We start from the raw sequence: 21,739 nt of genomic DNA, 5'->3' as shown, positions 1-21,739 counted from the left end.
ATACTGAGCTCAAGAAATTAATCAGCTGGTCCAGACTGCCAAACTTTAGGAGTTATGAATGAGCAGAGTTCTTGCCACGGAGGAGAATGATAAATGTATATTTAGTGCAGTTCAGCTCTGAGCTAATTACTGCCTCCAGCATCTGAACTGTGTTTTTCTAGGTGGGTCAAAAAATTGATGTAGTAACCAGCTGATCCACCTAAAAAATGAAGAGGAAGGTGTTTTTCTCAGGGCTAACATTACTTGAAAGTACAAACTGCTACTGGGCACAAGGAAAAAGCCTGGCAGGGTTGTTTCTCAGTCTTCTTGTTCCCACCCTTGTGTCCCTTGTCTTTGCCTCTTTCTCTTGAAAGCCCTCGAGCAGGTCTAAGGAATGCCCCATCCTCAAGCAAACTTCTCCAATAATCAAGATTAAATTTTCTTATTGACTACGAGGAATTCGAAGAGAAGCACAAATGTCTTGGGTCAAAGAGTTTCTCAAGAGGGGTCAAGAGTTCAATGCCTCGTTGGCTGGAGGCAGAGTCCTTCCCAGTGTTCAGCCATTGGAAGCACATGTGGAAAGAGAGGGGATCCTTGTGGGAAAAGCAAAAGGCCAATGTCTGATGCAGCTCCAAAGAGAGGAGCCCCTCGGGTAGATGTGCCATCCACAAAGCCAAGGGAAAAACCATCTCATGCCACATCTCATGTGGACATGAGCAGGGCAAGATCACTGAGGAAAGACAGGGAAATAAGCTGTAAATGAGCCTGTGGAAGAAGAGTCGAAAAAGCAGTGATGTAATTCAGCTTCTCCTGGTTAAAATGTCTGTCCTAAAAATAGCCTGTGTTAGTCTTTCAACAGTGACACACCATGAGATCTGCTCTTTATGAAAAAAATAAATTCTAGAGATGCAATGGCTCATCTCTGCCCCGTGTCTGTCATCTAAAGGATAAGATATCTTACATACATGAGGATTTTGTTTCCCAGCATTGTAACAGCCACTCTGAGGCTGAATTTAATCAATCAGGAAGGTGGAGACCCATTACCAAGTCCTGCACGGAATAAGGTATCCCAAAAGGCAGGAAGGGCTGTTTTCCAAATGTGCCGCTGAGTTGGTCTTTGAAGAGGATTCAGTGGAATCCTCAACAATCAAACTGCACCTCTCATAGAAATATCTGCTTTAAACTTACCCACTTAGGCAATAGCAGCAAGCCCAGGCAGTGGGAAAATGCCATTATTTAATTTTAAGGACAGGACGGTGCATCCAACTCTGTTCCAGTGCAGAACATCCCCGTGCCACAGGAGATCCCTGGCAGCAAGATGTTACTGCCGTGTGCTCAAAATGGTGCACAAAAATGTCCTTTCTCCAGGTAAAACCGGAAATTCCAGGGGTGGGGAACTGCTCAAATAAGCAAATATCCCTCAGCAGGGAGAAAAGAATTGATCTGTTACAGGTCCCTCAGAGAAGAAGTTGCCAAATCCCAGCTGCTGCCCATGTGCATGGAGTAATAAAACCATAGAATCATTAAGGTTGGAAAGACCTCAGAAATGATCGGATCCAACTGCTAACCTGATCCACCTCAGCTTTGTGACAAGCCACCACCACCTTAAGGGAGGAATTAGGGCCAGAGGCTGCCACAAAAGCAATGTTTGCCAGCACTGGGAGAAGAAGGGATGGATTTGCATCTGCAGTTTCTGCTGCCACAGCCTGGGTTCAGCACAGCTTTCTCTCTGTACAGCAATAGTCTGCAAAGTCAGGCTGCAAGTCCCTTCCTGAGAGTCTCTGCTGGGCAGAAAGCACGTGCCCTGTTTGTGAGCAGCCTTCCCTTGTCCTGTGAAGCCTTGCAGTCCCTTGTGCTGTGCTCCAGCCTCCTGCCTCTGCCCTAAGTTCAGTGCAGCCACCCAGAAGTGATGTGCAATCTCCAAAGGAAATCCTTGTTTTACAGGCAGGTGGTTGAGATGCATCAAATCTTCCCCCTTAAACCTCGTGTCTCACCTGGGAGCTGCTGAATTAGGGCCAAGAGTGAAACCATGAAAGAATTCAGTAGCCCCAGTAGGGCTGAGGGGACACACACAGATCCCAGCTGGCTGCAGACACACCAAGCAGGCACTCAGGCTTTGGGGGAAAGGAAGGAGCGGTGGCAATGTCACAGAGCCATGTGCACACAAAATCAGGGAGAGACCAAATGTGTGATGATGCCATCGGGATGAGGCTGCTGCATCCCCAGCCTTTGCCAGCTCAGCCCTGTGCCACCTTCCCTCCCCAGCGGTCCCTGAAGTCACACACTTCAGAATATTCCGAGTTGGAAGGGAGTTCACTGCCTGCTCTGCCTCCACCTTCCCCCATCACCACCCCCCAGCAAGTCTGTGTTTATGCTCTGCCTCACAGGAGGGAGCTGAGGTGCACGGAAGTTGTTTGTCAGGAGTCCATGAGCATCCCCAGTGTCACACACTGATGGGTTTAGGGGAGGGCTGAGGGTGGGGAAAGACACTCCCAAAACATGTGGCATTGAAAAAACACTTTCCACACTTCTTCTTTTAACCAGTGTTTCATAGCAACTGTTTTCAGCAGGAGCACGGAGGGAAATGGGGTCTTGTCACTGGTGCAAATTATGGCTCTAAATTCAGCATTCTACATGTGCAGGACACCAGGGAAGGGCCACTAACCAGGGAGTGAGAGCAAACACTTGCCCCAGAACGTGCAGGGTATCAGCCAGGCAAACTCACTGAAGGCAACAGGGCAGTTTCTGAGTCAACATCTCAAGGATGTGCAATGACGCACTGGGTGCAAAGTGTCAGAAATTTCCATTTTTTATTTATTTCTTTGCTAAGGGAACTGTTGCCATTACCTGTGCTGCAGTGAAATCTCCACACAGCAAGTCACTGTGTTTAATTACTCATTCCCTGAAGGTAAACAATTCACCTTCCCTTTTCAAATCTCTGCTCTTCCAGTGCAATAAAAGCTGTGCATGCTTTTGTGTGCTTACCCTGCTTCTCCTGCCTGTACTTTATTTTAAAAATACGTATCCCAGTCCTTCTTTTCCTAAAGAGGAGCAACTTTTTTTTAGACTTGGCTTTTCACCATAGAGTTGATTCCATAAGGAGTTCAGGTGCTGCACAAAGCAATCCCAAAGATACACCCAGAGCAAGGTTTCCTGGTAATTTGGTGTCTTTCCTGCACTTCACCACTGTTCATTTCTTCTCTTCCAGGTAGGCTGCAAGGCCATGATGGTTTTCTTCCAGTACTGTGTCATGGCCAACTTCTTCTGGCTGCTGGTGGAGGGGTTGTACCTTCACACCCTGCTGGTCATCTCTTTCTTCTCGGAGAGGAAGTACTTCTGGTGGTACATCTTAATCGGCTGGGGTATGCATCTCCTCCCCGAGGGATGCCAGGAGGGGATCCTGAGTGGCATTTTTAGCAGGAATTTAGCACAGATACCTGAACACTCAGGTGGGGCAGAGATGTAGAATACAGCACCCAGCCCCCCTAAATCCTGAGAAGGATTTGAGGGTTGCTGCTGGATGAGAGGTTGGGCATGATGCCAAAACATACCCAGAAAACCAGCTGTGTCCTGGGCTGCATCAAAAGAAACGTGACCAGCAGGTTGAGGGAGGTGATTCTGTCCCTCTACTCTCCTCATCTGAGACCCCACCTGGAGAGATGCATCCAGCTCTGGGGTCACCAAAATCGGAAGGATGTGGAGCTGTTGGAGCAACTCCAGAGGAGGTCACAGAGCTGCTCCAAGGGCTGGAGCCCCTCTGCTCTGGAGCCAGGCTGGGAGAACTGGGGGTGTTCACCTGGAGAAGAGAAGGCTCCAGGGGGCCTCAGAGACCCTTGCAGGGCCTAAAGGGGCTCCAGGAGAGCTGGAGAGGGACTTAGGACGAGGGATGGAGGGACAGGACACAGGGAATGGCTTTGAACTGAAAGCGAGTAGATTTAGATTAGATATTGGGGAGGAATTCTTCGATCCTGACTGGGATCCCGAAGTTGATATCATGCATTGGCCTTAAATTGTAAGGATGGATCCCAGCAAGGCAGAACTCCTGGACTGAACCAGACACTGAATTCAGGCCAGCAAGCTGCCTTGAGATCCCATCACCTGTGTGCTAATGCTGATAACCTTCTGCTCACTGCATTGATGATTTTTCCAGCTTTAACACAAATCTGGTCTCAAACACATCAAATAAAATAGAAACAAAATCATAAATAAATTAAAATAAAATAAAATAATATAAAATGTGCAGAACAAAATAAAATAAGAAAAATGGCAAGGAAGAAAGAATTAAGCTCTTCACAAAGTAACTCACAACTGAATTGCTGACTTATGCAAATTAATCCTACCAGATCAACTTCTTTTATTTCTTCAAAAAGGGAACCGAGATCTTTTTCCCTTTTATGCCATTTAGTTGAAGATTTATATTTAACTAAGAAGATAATTTTCTACTGCCTGCTCCTGATAGCAGAAACTGAGAAATAATTAGAGTGGGGAAGAATCTTGAGAAGAAAAGATAAAATAAAATTGTGCCTTGTCCAGGGATCCACCTGGGCTCGGGATTTGATCAGTTACCCATGGAGTAACTTCCATCAAAACTGACAGGAGCTACACTCAGGTTCACACCGCAAAAGAGAGATGATTCTCCGTGCTCTGAGCAGAAGGAGGGATGATGGGAGCAGGTCTTGTTCAGTTAATCAGGTCAGACCTTCGTTAAACTCACCTTGTGCTCTAGATATTCTTTATTTCAGCACTGGGGAGCTGGAAGGTTTTAAAGAAAAATGCACGAAGGTAACAATTTAAATCACAGGAAATTTCTTGCACTCCTAACGTGTCCTGAGGTTGCTTGGGAGCAGAAGGGCAATTCCAGAACACGGCAGGTGGTTGAGGGAATTTTTGGCCTTCCAGTCATCCATCATTTGCAAGGGCATCAGGGATGGATCTGGAATGGATTATGCATGAATTAATAATTTGGATGTGCTAATTACAGTTCCTACTGACTTTAGTAGGGTTGCACTTGGAAATGACTGGTAATAAACTATAGACAGTCTGTGAGTAACACAGAGCAAAGAGACGTGTCCTTCCTGGAGTATTTCCAACCTAAATCCAGTCAAAGACAAGAGACAGAGAAAAGAGCCAGCGCAAGGATGGAACAAGACCACCTTAGTCTGGCAGATCATGGAGTGAGGAGCAGAAGCAGCTTCACCTGGCCAACTACAGACAGCTGCATGTGAACTTGGCACTCCAGGCTCCCTTACAGGGCAAAAGAGTCCAGGGATATTTCACATTTATTGTATTAAATCAAACATTTAACGTAGCTGGATGACCTGTGTGTGAGAAGCACATAATTCTGCCCCTTGATGCTAAAGAGAGCCTGTGGTGACCTCCTCAGGTACGGGTGTCCGCACGGTAGGACTCTCAGGTGATCCCTATTCCCTGAATTTCACCACTGGAAGTTTTTTCTAGGCACTGCAACAGGAATATCAACGTGCTGGGATCAGTTACAGGGAGCTGATCTTGCATGGCCAGAGGGAGGGAAAGGCAATGTTACCTGTTTGGGCTGACAACGTGAAGCGTTTTCCCACTCCTGAGGGAAGGCATCCCCTCAGTCACTCAGGAGAGATGGAGAGCGAGGGAGAGCAGCCCTGAGAAATTAGGCAGAATTTAAATAATCTGGTAGTGAAATCAGATAACCATTTGATCATGATTTCTGACAGCAACACCATCTCTTCTCTGCTCAGGTGCCCCCTCCGTTTTCATCACTGCCTGGACTATTGTCAGGATTTACTTTTTCGATGTTGGGTAAGCCTGTGCCCTCAATTATCTTTCCTTTATAATTCTGCTCACCTTTATGGTCAAGGAAAGCCCTGCAGCCTTAGGAACCCACAACCCAGCAGCAGTGGAACCTCTCCCCTCTCCCCTGTAACCAGGAACCAGGAAATGCTCCAAGATCTCCCTGAAATGTCACTTTAGGCCAGCGACACTCTCCCTGTTTTCTTCCCAATGCCTTGGTCAGGATATTTGCAGGGAATTTGTGAGCAGACCTTGATGGTTGCATTTGACCCCCTGCTCAGAGCAGAACTTTGCACCCTGCAGAATTGACACTAAACATGCTCATGCAGCAAGGAATTGATAAACACACCCAATTCTCTCTCACAGAAAAAGGCTAAAAATTCTGTGGGTTTTTTTTTTCCTCAGGCAGATTATAGTCTCTATTCTTCATCCTCTTTAACCTAGCAGCAGCCTTTGATATTTTGTATGAGAAGCAGACAGAATGCAGCTAAGAAATCAGGCAGATACCAGTTATCCAAGGATATGTGCAAGTAAAGAGGATTTGATCCTGAAATCCTCATTCTTGCTTTTATTCAAGCAGTCAGACTGCAGTAATTGGAATGGGTTTAAAAGAAAACACCCCAAAGAGATGCAGAATCAAGTGTTTATTCTCTCCTCAGTGTGCATTCCCTTACTTCTTGCATTTGCATCCTGGAGTTAACTCCATTTTCTCCCGTGTGCTCTTCCCCCCCAAATGTGTCCTGAGTTGCCCTTTTTTCAGTACAAGAAGCAGCTCAGATTTCTCATTGCATTTTTGATTTATAGACACGCCTGCACATTTCCTGAGGGCTACTCACTTCCTTTATGGTTTCACTCTATCTGCATAAAACTGACCTTATTTACTCTGTTAATAAATAGCCTCTACAATGAGACAGAGACAGGAGGATTTAACCATTCTGGACACCAGTATTCCTTACTATATATTCCCACTCAGCTCCAACAGTTCTTAATAAAAATACAGACTTCTTTGCATTTTCTGGGGGCTTTAAAGCCCTACATTTTTGTGCTGAGTAAAACAGAGCCTGAATTTACAGAATATATTAATACTTAACATAGATTTTTTTTTTCATTACCTGCAGAGAAAAAAATAGCAGGAAATTAATCCAGATTAAATAAACCCTAATTATGGAAGATTGGTTAAACAACACTAAGCCTCTATTTAAACATTCTAACTCCAAATGAAAGTGACCTTCATTCAGATTGTCTCAATTTATTTCAAAAATGAAGTGCACTAGACATAATGAGGGCCACTTTAATTCTAAATGAGAGGGCTGCATACACCTAACTGGAAGCATCTGGATGTGAGCAATTTGCTCCATCTCCCTTTAGAGTTAGTGGAGATTTAGTCAGTGTAGTCCACGGAGTGCAATTTTTATCACCCTAAAGTTGGTGCTTAAAATAGGTCTCAGGAACTGTGCCCTAAAAGTGCCTCTCTTCATCTCCTGCTGCCTGCACTGCCAACACTTGGAATTAGAGGAGCTGAATCCGTGTGAAATTGTCTACAGCAGGCTCCCCTAATCTATTCCTAACATGAAAGCTGCCCAATTTCCATGAATGTTTTCCTAAAAATGCACCTTCTCTCACCTGACTCTGCAGATAAACATGTCCCGAGCAGTATCAGTCATTTCCACATCAGTCCTTTCCTCTCATTTCCTCGTTGGCTTTAAAATGCAGTCCCAGGTGAGTGGTGGTGTGTGCAGACAGTTCTGGCTTCAGGAGGAAATAAATCCCACCCTGGACCCTGTGGACTTTTCTAATTCAATCCATAGCTCAGGTGCAGCTCTCTGGATTTAGTGAGGCCAATCCCACCACAGGCTGTTATCTTTTTCAGAAGGACACGATGGGTTGTTTTTTTTCTGATGGTGCCAATTTCTCTGTGCTTACCAAACCTCCTCCACCCAGGATGGTGGAGAGTGCTGGAGCCCTGATGAATCTGTTCATAGATTTTGATTGATTTTCATGGTTTTGACAGAATTTCCCTGCAGCAGAGCTCAGTGTAGGAGAAATTAAGAAAATCACCACCTCGCCCACATTCATGCTGCCTAACATCCTCCAGCCCATTCCATGGCCAAGGGGATAATCTTGGCATTACGTCTGGGATATCTGGTACCTACCAGCGCTCACAGCCACTGCAAAGCAAGTTTTGGCCATTCCCAGTCCATACACATGAGGTTTAGTCCTCTTTGCACAACCCAGCCTAGCAAAACTTAGCTTTTAGGGAGAGCTGAGAAGGTTACAGACCTGCTTGCTTGCTGTGCTTGATGTTTTAAGTCTGGCTTTGTTTCTTTTCAGGTGCTGGGAGGAAGTAGTGGAATCCCCATTCTGGTGGATCATTAAAACTCCTATTTTGGTGTCTATTTTGGTAAAGTATCAGCACATTCTGCTGGCTGCAAAGCCACCTTTAGTCCTAAGTGGGGAGGGGTGAAGGGGTGTTGAGAAGTGTCCTGTAAATGTCCATGGAAAATGCACTGCCAGGTAAAATCCCACTGTACACTGAACACTTGCCTTAGGATGAGGAAGTTCTTCCTCCAGAAAAACACCTTCACCTGTAGCACCACGGGAGTTTGAGTGACCAGGCCACCAAGGTGGAGCTCCCTTTGAGGTAGCTTTGGCCACCTCCATCTCTTTGGTGGAGTGGCCATGGGAGTGTGCAGCCAGATGAGGCTGAGGAATGTTCCTGAGAGATCCAGGAAAGGCTTGTTTTGCCTAAGGAATCAGTGGATGTCTGAATTCCATCCAGTGACCAGTGCCAGGAGTGGTTTTGTTTCTCTGAGCTGACTAGGAAGACTTGTCCTGTTGTAGATGTCAATACTACAAAGTAACATGAGATGAGTCTACCACCAATTTCTGCTTAGATAAAAAGGAAGTGGATGAATTCCCTCAGGAATCTGCCTCTTGCATCCAGTACAGAGCTGCATTCCAGCTGTGTATTTTTAGTGTAAATTCTAGAGGAGCTTGGCCAATTTCCAGAAAAATCAACATAAGTGTTTGATTTTAATTCTCTGGATATGATCAGTCCTGACCATAGAAACCAGGACACTTCTGAGGAACTCTGGGTCCTTCCATCCTTGTTGAACATTGCTCTGTTGGGCATGGATTCAAACCTTAAAACCAAATGAACTGGAGTTAAACTTAGCTTTGACTTTTCTTAAATGAAGGAAAGGATGTGGGAAGGGAAGCAAAAAAAAATGCAACAGAAATCAAATCAAATATATCTATTTTTAAAAGAAATCTTTCCTTAGACATTCTTCTTATTCCTTGTACACTGTGACCTTTAAAAGAAGACCTTTTTTTTTTTTTTTCTGTAGCATTTGTCATGCAGGGATTCCAAACTGAAAGTTTTAATAATGACATCTTGCTCTGTTTACTTCACTGAAAAGAAATACAGTACTTAGATGGCATATCTCCAAATATTTATGTCATCCTAGAAAGCTGTAGATAGTACTTTCCCTTTCCTGAGATAAGCTTTCAGTCAAAAAATACACCCCATTATTCTCCTTGGATCAATGAGTCTGTATTTTCTTTTGGCCAGTAAATCTTTTCCTCATTGCCCAGCAGAATTTACCCAGCAGTTCCTGATTTTCCTTCAGCAGATACCCTATAAATCTGTCCTAAAGGAAGGGCATGATAACCACCAGCTGATGAACAGCAGGTTTCTCTGGGGGGTAATGCAGCATTTCCTCCAAATCTGTGGAGATACAGCTGATATCTCAGTGTAAGGAAGAAATACATCTACAAGATCTATAAGATCTTTAAGATACACAAGATATATTGTACATACAAGGTGTTAAGCACTGGGACACATCGAGTACCTTTGATTATACTCTGGGTTGAAAAAATAATCTAAACAACTTCTCCAATATCCTGGTTGCTGTATCTTCTACCATGGAATGCCAAGGTTATACTAAGCCCATATGTCACATTCCACTCCATGTTTGCTCTTGACCACTCCAAGCCAACACAGTCAGTATTTAATTGCTCCATTCTTGCCTTCATTGCAGCAGCTTGTGTGTTATCAACGCTCATTAGTGTAATTGATCTAGATAATACTGGTTTGAACTAATAAATTTCACTTGCCACCAAATCAGACACACAAACCATTTTTATGAGGAAATAAGTACAAACAGAAACTATGATAAATGGCTCAGGATAGGTAAAAAGTGATTAAGCAATGCATCACAATCAAGAAATGCAATTAATATCCAATCACTCATAGGCTTTGAAAAAAGAGTGTCTATTTGAGAGATGGGCTTCAGTCTGTTTTATTCACCTTTTGTTGAGATAAATGTAGGAATTGCTGGAAGAAATCTTAAATCTATTTTTTCAGGGAATCAGATTGGCTGGTTTAACACAATCTCTTCCATCCACTGAGCCTCTAAAAATCAGAATCATTTGCACATCCACTGACCATGAAAGGATAAGAAAGGGGCTGTGTGCCAAACTAAAACTGAACTAAGTCCCCAGAAATGTCATTGCTTTTCTGCTGTCTGTGTTGCATGAGTAACAGGGTGACTCAATGGATAGGACCTTGAAAGAAGTAGATTTGCATTCAATTCATGCCACCAGGACATTCCCATTCCTAGCTCTACACCTTTGCTATTAAATTGCTTGAGTACTTTGGCGGAGCACTGTGAGATTTCAGGGTTGAAAAGAACCACCTAAAATCTGGGTATCAGCCAGACTGCTCCAGGAGGGAATGTTTCCCGCTACCTTGGTGAGGTCTATCCCTTGCTGCACAAGGTCTCCAGACAGGACATGGCCAGTAGGATTGAGTAGAGGCCTGCTGGAGTGGATTCTGCTTCGTGTTTTGGTTTGCTTTCCCTGGCTCAGCACCTCAGCGTTTGCCACGCTCAGCAGCCGGTCCCATGGCCTGGGATATCCTACAACTTTGCCTCCGCCGCCCTGCCGCGTCCCAAGGCTCTTTCCCCGCCCCGCCGTCGGCACTCCCGCGCGCAGCAGGACGTCGTGCGGAGCTGTGCTCTATGGGCTTGACATCATCATACTTGGGATGTATGACACGAAGTCCCAAGCAGGCTGATGTCAGGCCCAAGATGCCATCCTGTGTCGGTTTTCTATGTGCTCCCCCCGAGCGGGGCTCTCTGCTCATGGCTTGTTAAACTGCAGCTCGTTCCATGGCCAAAACATTCCAGTGAAAGGAATTGCCCTCTAGTAACGGGCTCTTCTTCCTGGGGAAACATGCTGATGGTTTACTCCTCTCTTCCCATCCCCACAGGTGAACTTCATCCTCTTCATCTGCATCATCCGTATCTTGGTCCAGAAGCTGCATTCCCCAGATGTTGGGCACAATGAAACCAGCCAATATTCGTAAGTCCCAGACTTTTGCAGCCCTATCCTGTGGTTTTTGAGAAACCTGCTTGGCTGCTTGATAGTTCGTTATTGCTTCTTAGTTCATGTCTGTCTGCACTGATCAGGATCAGTTAATTTTAATTGCTTAAAACAGATTAGAATTTAGGAAATGGAGCATTTGCTAGAACAGCTGAGCAGGTTTTACGTCAATTTGTGGCAGGTGAGAAGGATTTCTCCTGGGATTAACGATGAAGAAATAAGACTAACGATAATGATCATGAAGCAAAATATACTTTTTTCTTTGAATATTTAATATTTATTGGGTTCTGAAGGCAGAGGGACCCTGATAGAAAACAAAAAGTTGCTGTCCACAGTGTATGGGCTTTTTCTTTCATGACCCTCAGTTTTAAAGAAGAAGAGATCTAGAAAATTAGCACACTCAATAGAATCTATGACAAGTTTTCCTTATCCTAAAGCAGATCTCTAAACTAGATTGGATTAATTCAATACATTTCTTTTCCTTGTTGAGAAGGATCACTGTCTCAGAAGTTTTGCTTGACTTAATGCTTTTATTCCAGGGATATGAGGTTGACCTTAATGAGGCTTTATATAATGAACAACAGGCAAGAGAGATCAACATCTCTCAGTGGCCAAGGCTGGTCTCCGCTGCAGTATTTTAAGAGTGAAAGAAATGTCTGTCTGAAAGGATTTATTCTGGCTCCAATGCAAATGAAATAAAAGTCCAGACCAGATTATTTTTGACTCTTCCCACTGTTCTGGCTCCGCTTTTCAGCTATCCTGGATAGTTATTAAATGTTTCCTAGAAAAGAATTAAGTGCAAAAGTCCAGTGTCTGCATGGTCACTGTTCACAAATCTTTGTCTTCGGAGGGAGTTGCGCTTTTGGGTATCCTGAAAAATCTGAGCTCAGTTCATCTTCCTGCAGGATGGAAAACAGTAACAATATGTTCCTTAAGTCCTGCCCAGCCACAGCACTGAGCCTTTCTCTCTAGTGATGGTGAATTATTCATTTCATCTGCCTCAAGAGATTCTCAGATTTATGAAAGGAAATGCCAGGTTTTTGACCTTAATTTTCCTGGCAGCAGCCAAAGCCAATTTACCTCTTTTTCTGTCATTACAACACACCGACATTACCAGACCCTGTGCTTTCTGTCACCTCCCCTTCTGGATTTCCAGCTGGGAATTTTATCTTTGGACCCCAGGTTTGCAGCAGGTGCATAGATTAAATCAGCATATTTAGATATGTTCTAGTATTGGGCAGTGTCCTGGCACTGCTGGCTCCTGTTCACCTCAGCAAAAGTGCTGCCAACGTGCATCAGAAGAGTTATGCCCAGATTATCTTGGAGGTCATGCTGGGCTTTGGGTTCAGGACACATTTTCCTGTGAGGTGGGAGCTGCCAGGAAAGCTCTTTTTGCCTTGTAAACAAATGTAGTGCAGCAGTTGGTAAAACACAGTTCCCCTCACTGACCTGCCCAACAGGGGGTTGTGCTGAAGGACAACTGATCCTCACATCTACAGCTCCTCACCTTCCTTCACCACCTGGAAAGGCAGCTCAGTTCCATTAGGGAATGAATCAGTTGCTCACTGCACAGAAATCATGGAGTCCCACAAGGTTTTGGGTTGGGAGGGACCTTAAAGCTCATCCGGTTCCAACCCCCTGCCATGGGCAGGCACATCTTCCACTATCCCAGGTTGCTCAGAGCTCCTTCCAAACTGACAAAGTTTTAGGTTTCCAAGCCATACGAGGTGCTTTAGGACACCTCCAATACTTGCTTGGACCTGGCACAGAGGACCCAGGACCTGTGGGGGATTTGTCCCCTTGTACAGTGGCACCTGGCCACCAGCCATATTCCCTGGGGCGGCTGGAAATCTCTGTTGGCTGTGTTGACTGTAGTAGGTACAAGACACCACACTTTCCTATGGAAACACATATCAATTGCCTGAAACTGAAGGCTGAATCCCACCAAGGTGAGTTCTCAGTGTGGTCCTAAGATTTTTACTTTTAGACAGCAATCTGTGGAGACTTCTGGGGTCCAGAGCATGGGGTTTGCCAGCAGGACCCAACCGTTCTCAGCAAAAAACTGCTGCTTATGAAATGTTGAGGGAGCTGGGGGTGTTTAGCCTGGAGAAGAGGAGGCTCAGGGTGACTCTATTGCTCTCCACAACTCCCTGAAAGGAGGTTGGAACCAGGTGGGGGTCAGGCTCTGCTCCCAGGCAACGAGTGACAGGATGAGAGGAAATGGCCTCAAGTTGTGATGGGAGAGGTTCTGGTTGGACATCAGGAGGAATTTCTTTACTAAAAGGATTGTGAAGCATTGGAATGGGCTGTCCACGGGGGTTTGGAGCCTCCATCCATGGAGGTGTCCAAGGAAGGCCTGAAGGTGGCACTTGGTGCTCTGGGCTGGTGACAAGGTGGGGATCAGGCACAGCTTGGACTCGATGGTCTTGGAGGTCTTTCCCAACCCAAACGACTCTGTGATTCTGTGTGGGTTCCACCTGCCAAATCTTAGTCAAAGCTGTTTTAAACTAACAGCATCCTGGATATCTCACTTGCATTTCTCTCTGCTTCTCATGTGTATTTTGTACTGTTTATCTTCCACAAACATGGCCTGCTGACATGCTGACAGCGTTGTTCAGTTCCAAAAGGTTTGAGCTTAGCTGCAGGCTGGAAGTTCAGGTGTGCTGCTGACTCCCTCATTAATGCTGCACACAGGGAACTGGCCTTTCAAGTACTGGAAACTGCAAAAATGAGTCTCCCAAAACAGTTTTCTGGAAATGACGGGGACATGTGCAAGAATAGGACACCAATATTCCAGGCAAATAGAATTTGTCTTCTGCAACAGAAAACTTGAGAAAAATTCATCTCTCTCCATTCTGTTCCTGTCTGTGGATCAGTGTTGTCATCAAAGTTCTCTGAGTAATTTTCCCACTATGATTTCAAGGAAAGTGATGGAAATGTTGGTTCACTCTTGCCCCCTCCCAAGGACAGGAGCAGGTCCCATGCAGGTTACTGGACATGTGTTCCCTAAGTTACCTGTCAGAGAGGGGAGGTCTAGGATGTGCTGGGAATGAGAGTAACGAGGGTTTTTGAGAATCCATGGCTTCCAGCAGATTTAACCAGCTTTAGACAATCTCCCAGGCAGTTCTGCCTCCTGCATAGCCAGGGTTGAGCTTCCTGGAAGAAATTACGCTGTGACTGGGGAAAATGATTTTCCTTTAACAGGATTGCAGTGGGGTGGAGTCCTTTAAATATCACAGAGCCCTTGCCTTGATGCCAAAATAAAATCTAAAACTCAACACCTGGTTAAGCTCAGTGTTGGGAGCCAAGGACTGGTGTGAGGAGCTGTGCAAATCAGAGAACAGGGCTCAAGGTTTGTCATTTTTGTCCTTTTCATTACCACAGGAGGGAAAATATTGTAATTAAGGCCCCAATGCTGTCTGCAATGATAAGATAAAAATTTTCTAATCCATTAGAGGTTGCAAACAACATTTCTGTGAACGTGGTACACAAAGGTGGCATCACATCTTCTCCTCTAGGCTGATGTTCCTCTGAGACTGGGGAGAGAGGAGGGATCTCAGTAAAGCCATTGTTGATATTCACTGAACTGCTTGGAAAATGAGCGACTTTCTCATATGTCAGGAGCTGGGGGAATTAGGGCTTGGTCACACCAGTGTGGCTCCCACTGGCCAGAGCTGCTCCTGAGAGTGAAGAACAGGGAACATGGATGATCACCAGAGATGGTGACAGTCCCGTGGCAGAGCAAGGCATCTAAGAGAACTCAGATTTTGGTTCCCCATGAGCAGGGATGTGCCTGCTAGTGAAGCATGTGGGAAAGGCAAACTCCTGTAAAGTCCCTCAGCTTCTTGCAGGCTCTCATTTTGCCCAGGATGAGCCACAGCCTCCAATCACAGCTTTAATGTCGAGCTGCCTTTGGGCCAGGCCCAGGAAAAGCTGGAAGAGCTCTGCTGGGAGACACAGGGATGTGCCTCTGCACAAAGCTGCAACATCAGCCTCCCCCGTGGGCTTGTGCAGGTGGCAAACAAATGAAGATGGTCTGAGAGGACTGAGCCTGATGAGGCTTTGGAGGTGAAGGGATTGCAGGTGGAAGAATGAATATTTCCAATATCCCAGCCTTAGCTTAATTTTCTTCAGAAGCCTCTGAGAGAGGGGGAGATGCCACAGGATGTGAGTGACCAAGGGAGACAAAACCCCCACAAGCATCCTTAGACCCTTGATTTCATTTTCTTTCTGCCAGCTATTTTTTAATAATGATTATATTTAATACATTATCATCTCTGCCTAATTAGACCCCTGATTACCCAGCGTGATGCCATTAAGCACTAATACCGTTCATCCCCCTCCTTTGGAGACATTCATTGTACAGTAGCCTGTCATTATTCTGAGCTAAACATACCATCTCTCTCCCAGAAGCTGTAATTTTCAGAAATCCCAGGCAAACAAAGACATTGCTAGATGATGATTTAGCTTGTGGAGATGAAAAAAAGATCGCTGGTGGGAGGGGAAGAAGAGAGGAGGGAGAGAGAAATACCTCCAGTGGAGCTACTGGGAATAAAGACGTCACATTTTATGGTGCCACCACATCTGAAATCACCAGCTATCTGCAGTCTGTGGGACAAGGAGAAATAATAAATGTTTGGGGTTGCACAGGGCTCAGCTGCAAGATTCCTCAGCATCTTACCCTCTTCCCTCTCCCCTCTTGGCTCATGTTTGTCTTTCCTACAGGAGGCTGGCCAAGTCCACTCTGCTGCTGATCCCTCTCTTTGGCATTCACTACATCATGTTTGCTTTCTTCCCTGACAATTTCAAAGCAGAAGTGAAGCTGGTCTTTGAGCTTGTGGTTGGGTCGTTCCAGGTAAGCCACCCTTTGGGCCACCAGGTCTGTCACCAGGTCTGTCAGGAGGGAGAAGCACAATGAGTTTGACATGGCAATCAGCAAACATGGGAATGAGCTGGTTTTTCCTGGACATGCCTCATACTGCTCCTGTACCTTTGTGGAAAAGCCACTCACTCCAGCCTGGCCAGGATGGAAGATAAATTTATATTTTGCCCTCTGGAGTCCCAGAAGGAGATTCTCTCTCCTCATTCTAGGAAATGAAAAGAAAATGTTCCTCTGTACATTGGTCTCTCTGGTTTTTTCATACTTAAGAGAGAAAAATGAGCACCTCAGTTCAGTTTATATATTATTGGCATGTCCAAGGCTAGGGTGGATGGGGTTTTGAGCAGCAAGTTTCATTCAGTGGTGAATGATTAACATCCCTGCCTCCATCATCATCACTGCACATCTGGCATCTGGAAGTGTTCAAAAAATGTGCAGATGTGGCACTTGGGGACATGGGTTAGGGGTGGGCCTGGCTGTGCTGGGGGAACAGTTGGGCTTGATGACCTTAGAGGTCCTTTCCAACCTGAACAATTCTGTGACTGTGTGATCTCTCCATTGAGAGCTGACTGGATCTACACTCTCTCCTTCTCTGTAGTGCTAAAAGCCTGTTCTCTCCTTTCCCCAGGGATTTGTGGTGGCTGTTCTGTACTGCTTTCTCAACGGAGAGGTAAGACCAGCCCACCAGTATTGTTTGGGTTCTGTTTGCAGCTAGGACAAAATGAGTGTGTGTGGAGAGTGGATTGAGAAGTGTTCTGATCCTGATCCTGTTGTTACAATACTGGGGGGAAGTGTCCAAATCAAATCTCTCACTCCAGGAAAACAATTCAACTGTTTACCTGACACTTTTCAGCACAGTTAATAAAAACAATTATTAAACACGTCAGGACTCGTGTGTGCACTGTAGCATTGCTGCCAATCCCATCCTTTCCTCACGAGACACCATCAGCAGAACTCCTGTGGGAACGTGCACAAACCCTGATCCCAAAGGACCACCTTCAGCAGGGCAGGATAAATCCCTTAGTTTCACACTTAGTGCCTCCAGGAATCCTCCCCAGGATCACACCCACTGCCAAAACCAGCACAGGCATTGGTGTGACTTGTTAGGCACAGAGCAGCAGGTGAACGTGTTTCTGGAAGGCATTAATCTTGCCTTCCCCACATTTCTAGTCCTGGGATTCTCATCCTGGGATTGTGCCCTTCCTCATCCCAGAGCCCCTCAGACACAGCTGTTTTATCTAATTCATGCTGTTATCTAAAAATTTGGACCAGAGGGCTGCAGGAGGGGACAAGGACAGTGGCCAAGTTTGTTCAGGATTTGAACTGGGACAGCGTAAACCAGGTTATTTCTGTAAACTCTTTCAGCAGGAACAAGCAGTTTCTGTCCGAAAAAAACAACAAAAAAAGCACAGCTGTATTGACAGCTTCACAAACAAGCTGTAGGTAAATCATTTCTATTTGGACCAAAAACAGGGCAGTGGAGAAGAAAGCGTCTTAATTATACTCACAAAGTGTTGTCATTGAAGTTAAGTAGTCTGGCACCTTGACTGTATCAATACGAAATTCCTTTCTGATGAAGCTCAGGGATTTCTGCTCTAATAATTTACTGACTGAAGTGTCCCCTTTTGTCCTATGTGGTTAAAAGTTCTGGCCAGGCTGAGTTTAGTGGCCTTTATAAAGTAATTCTTGGCCCCGTGGTGGGTGGGTTGCCCACAGCTGCTCGCATCATCAGGTCAGAACACCACCAAGTGATGTTCTGTGCTGCCTTTTGTGTCTTTCCCGTGCCCAGGTCCAGGCTGAGCTCAAGAGGAAGTGGCGGAGGTGGCACCTGGAGCGGTTCCTGGGCTCGGACATGAAGTACCACCACCCTTCCCTGGGCAGCAACGGCACCAACTTCAGCACTCAGATCTCCATGCTGACCAAGTGCTCGCCAAAGACGCGCCGCTGCTCCGGGTTCCAGGCCGAGTTCTCTCTGGTGTGATGGGGAGAGGCTCCCCAGGCACTGAGCATCCAAAACTGAGACACAAGGATCCCCGGGAATCAGTGATCCCATGACAAATCCCTGTGAAATGACCTGCTCCACATGAGCCAACAGAGGACACACAACTGGAAAAGCCGCTGGCATCCAGAACGAGATCGGACAAGCCAAGAGGCAGAGGAACACTTTTGCTCTGCCTCTTTTCAGGCCTTTCACTCTTCAGTTTCAAGCCCTTGGGGGTTGATAACTCTGAGGAATGGTCCCAGTTCCTTGAGGACAGCCTGGGAGATGCTGACGTGTCATAAATAATGAAGTACAGGGGGTAAGGGAGGGAGAGCCTCAGTCCTCAGTGGCTTTATCAGAACTGGCATCTCTGAAAAAGATAAATTGCACTTTTAAAAAAAACAAAAATGAGCCAGTAAAGGAGAGACAGGAAGCAGGGGGAAAAAAAAGCCAAATGTATGGATGTGCCAAAATTCCTGTGGATAAGAGGTGATGATACAGCACCAAAGATGGTGTTGGGGACACGGGGAGAAGGGACAGGAGGAACGTGAGCACAAAGGGAGAGGCCAGCACATGGCCCCTGCATTTTACACAGGTGGAGATGAAGCTGCAGGACCAGGAAAGCCCCTCAGAGGATGCCCCGGTGTGTTCTGCTAATTCCCCTCCATCCCTGGGGGAGCAGAAGCTTTCCAGACACCCTTGGGGGCCCTCAGGAAGAGCAGATCCCTGAGAAGGACCGGCGTGAGGACGCCCCTCTCTGCACTGTGTTCGTGACATGGTGTTTTGCTTGGTTGTGTTCCATGAACAGGAAACTCGATTTGCATGTATAAAAACCAGGACCAGATGCCAAAAGCGGAGCACGGCTGTGTTTTTTTATTCTCTCCCTAAGTTCTCCCTTAGATCTCGGTGCATGGATGCACCCAGGATCGTCAGGGACCAGGGGGAAATAATTGGGCTGTAATTCATTTGCACTTGCTTAGCGCACACTGCCAGGAAAGGGAGATAGAGGGCCCTGTAATCCCTAATTGAATCAGAGCTGCCATAAGGAGCCACTCTCCAGATGAAAAAATTAGCGTCACAGCAGCGGGTAAAATTGCTTTCATCAGAACAAGGTTGTCTCAGCACACAACTGGAACTCCAGGAGGGAGGAAGGAGTGAAGGAGCTATTAAATTGGTTTCTCCTTCAGGTTTTGTGGGGAGCTTTCATCCTACATGAAGGCATTGTTAGATCTTTAGGACGTGTGTGCATTTTACCTCTTTTCTGAAGGCCTGCTAGTTTCCTTCTAGGAGCCTACTTGAAGAACGCACATGGATCCCATTAAAAACAAGGAAGTAGGGGTTTTTTAATTCTTGTTTTCATGGTGGAGAGGCAAAGGAGAGATGTTAAGTCCAGTCCTGCTCATTAGAGGCAACCCCACAGTCCCAAACTCAGTCAGAAGACAGAAAACACACAGATACAGACGCTCACGTTTGTGTCCCACCCAACTGCATCAAGCGGGGTTGAAAACATTTAATGCTGAGGGTGGGAAATCCCAGCCCAGCTCACATGTACCCTCAGTAACTGGGCTGCTGCCATCCTACTAAAACATGTCCTTGTGGAGGAGGCCTGGGTCACCAGCACCAGCACCTGGAGAGGAAGGTGGGCTCCACTTTTAGAGTTCAGAGGTCTCAGCTTACCCACCTTTATTTCTCCACAATGAAATGCATCTCATTGGAGGGGAGCATCTGCAGCCTGGGGGGATTCTGGGGGTTGTTCTTCTCACTTCTTTGCTTGCCTTAAGCACCTGTGATGCCAACAAACCACGTTGAGCCCAGGAGGAGACGTGCAGATCAGGACGTCCAGTTCCTTTGAGTCCTGACAGGGCAGTATTCCATGCCATAGCCATTCCCAGAGCCTGTTAGCAGTTGAGCTGGATGCTTCCAAAGGATTTCTCTGGGTGTGGGACTGAGAACAGCGCCAGGGGCTGGAGTCAGAAAGGGGCATGAGAAACTGTGATGCACCAAGGGCAAACTTGCAGTTGTGAGTTTTTAGGGAGCTTGCTCAGGTCCTGTCACAGTGTAGCTGTGGCTACCCAGCCTGTAGGTCCTAAGAGGATAGGAAGATGTGAAAATTCTTGGAATTACAGTGCTGGTGACTCCAGGCTGGCCAGGTGTGAGCCAGCTTTGTTATGGCTATTTTACACTGAGCCCATAACAGCAGTGAGGATCCAACTCTGACATTCCCTACGATCATCAAAATGCGTCCCCCTGATTCCCAAAATGCAGAGAAAGCAAGAGGGCATTTGAAATTTCCCTACTTTTCTTGCATTGAATCCGTTATGCCTTGGCACCCCTGAAACAATATCCCACTGAAATCCGTGAGGTTCTCAGAGGCAAGAACCTTTTTTTTTCAAGTGGTCATGGCCAGAGTTCCAAGAAGAGTTTGGACAATGCTCTCAGGCACTTGGTGTGATTTTTGGGGTTGTCCTGTGCTGGGCCAGGAGTTGGACTCGATGGTCTTTGTGGGTCCCTTCTAACTCCAGATATTCTGTGATTCTCTTTGTCTTTGGTGCTTGTGTTGCTCTGCTGAGAATTTTCAGACCTGGATTGGGATTCACCCAGGAAATACTGGAGAAATCCCACCAGTACCACCAGTTCTTCTCCTGTGCCTGGTTCAAAGCAAGGATTTGACCCGGATTTTTCCAGCTGAATGGCTGACTTCAAGGAAGCCCAGAAGCAGCAAGGGAAAACTCTGTCTCAGCTTCTAAGTTGTTCCACTTGGTGTAAAATGCTTTGTCTCACTGGTTCAGAGTTTGAAGCAGTGTCAGTCTGGGAAAGATTGGATTCATCAGGCTGCAAAACCACTCCCTCTCTTCATCGGGTAACTATTTATGCCCAGCAAAACTGATGGGCTGCAGAGGAGACCTGCCCAGTCTTGGGAATGCATCCACTGAGGTGCCTCAGGTGTGAACTGGAATTTCAGGTCCCAGACAAGCAGCAGAGAAGCTGGAGCACAGAGCTGTAGAGCAGAAGTGAAGCACCACTGCCAGCAGCCTCCTTTGTGGGATGTGAGGGAATCCCTTCCCATCTGTTCCGGGCAGCCTTGCTGGGGGAAGGCCCACGAGCCATCAGCACTGAGTCACATTGTGCATTTTCCCTCTGGTCCTCACCTTCCTTCCCCTCTCCCTGCACTCCCTTTTCCTCCCCACGTGCAGGACTCTCTGCTGTGTGTTTGCAGCTTCTCTCGTGTTCCAGCCCTGTGCTAACCCGTGCCAGCACCAGCCATATGCCGAGGACAGCCAGGAAAGGTTTGCTTTTTGGAGACGTGACAGGGAAAACCCCAGCTGGTTATTTACCCTCACCACAGGCTCCTCTGCAGCCTGGCAGATTCACCACCAGGCTATTCTGCATGGGAGCCTGAAGATGGGATGTTTCCTAAGCTGAGGGGATCCTTCAAGAAGTGTGGAGTACATCAGCATGCCAGAACTGTGCCCCCAGGCATCCCCCTCACAATTATTTCATTACTGAACATCCAGCCACGTCCCCTTTCTGCTGTCAGGGGTGGTTGAGAGATTAAATGAGTGTGCTGGATATACCTGCTGTGACAGGCATGGCAATGTCAGTGATGCAGAGCTGCCAGCCCAGCTGCCTTGGCCTCATGTTCCAGGAAAACAGAGGAGCTGGGGGGTGAAATCAGAGCTTTTCACTCTGGGGACGTGAGCAACTGAGTGAATGATGACCCTGGGATCAGG

The 21,739-nt window shown here is 46.4% G+C and overlaps 1 protein-coding gene across 1 annotated transcript in view; it reads left to right on the top strand.

Moving 5' to 3' along the window:
* VIPR1 (vasoactive intestinal peptide receptor 1) overlaps positions 1-18,008 on the top strand; it is a gene marked incomplete at its 3' end in the record, with an annotated part of 93,190 nt that extends 75,182 nt beyond the window's left edge. Inside the window, exons 7-13 of the mRNA XM_082295513.1 lie at positions 3,188-3,341; positions 5,712-5,772; positions 8,095-8,164; positions 11,036-11,127; positions 15,874-16,003; positions 16,656-16,697; positions 17,817-18,008. Of these exons, the coding sequence (XP_082151639.1) occupies positions 3,188-3,341; positions 5,712-5,772; positions 8,095-8,164; positions 11,036-11,127; positions 15,874-16,003; positions 16,656-16,697; positions 17,817-18,008 (741 nt within the window). The remainder of the gene's footprint in view (positions 1-3,187; positions 3,342-5,711; positions 5,773-8,094; positions 8,165-11,035; positions 11,128-15,873; positions 16,004-16,655; positions 16,698-17,816) is intronic.
* Between the last annotated feature and the right edge of the window lie 3,731 nt (positions 18,009-21,739).

Source organism: Coloeus monedula (assembly GCF_965178545.1).
Source record: "Coloeus monedula genome assembly, chromosome: 1".
NCBI classification, from domain to species: domain Eukaryota; kingdom Metazoa; phylum Chordata; class Aves; order Passeriformes; family Corvidae; genus Coloeus; species Coloeus monedula.
This window is presented reverse-complemented; position numbering and strand designations above follow the sequence as displayed.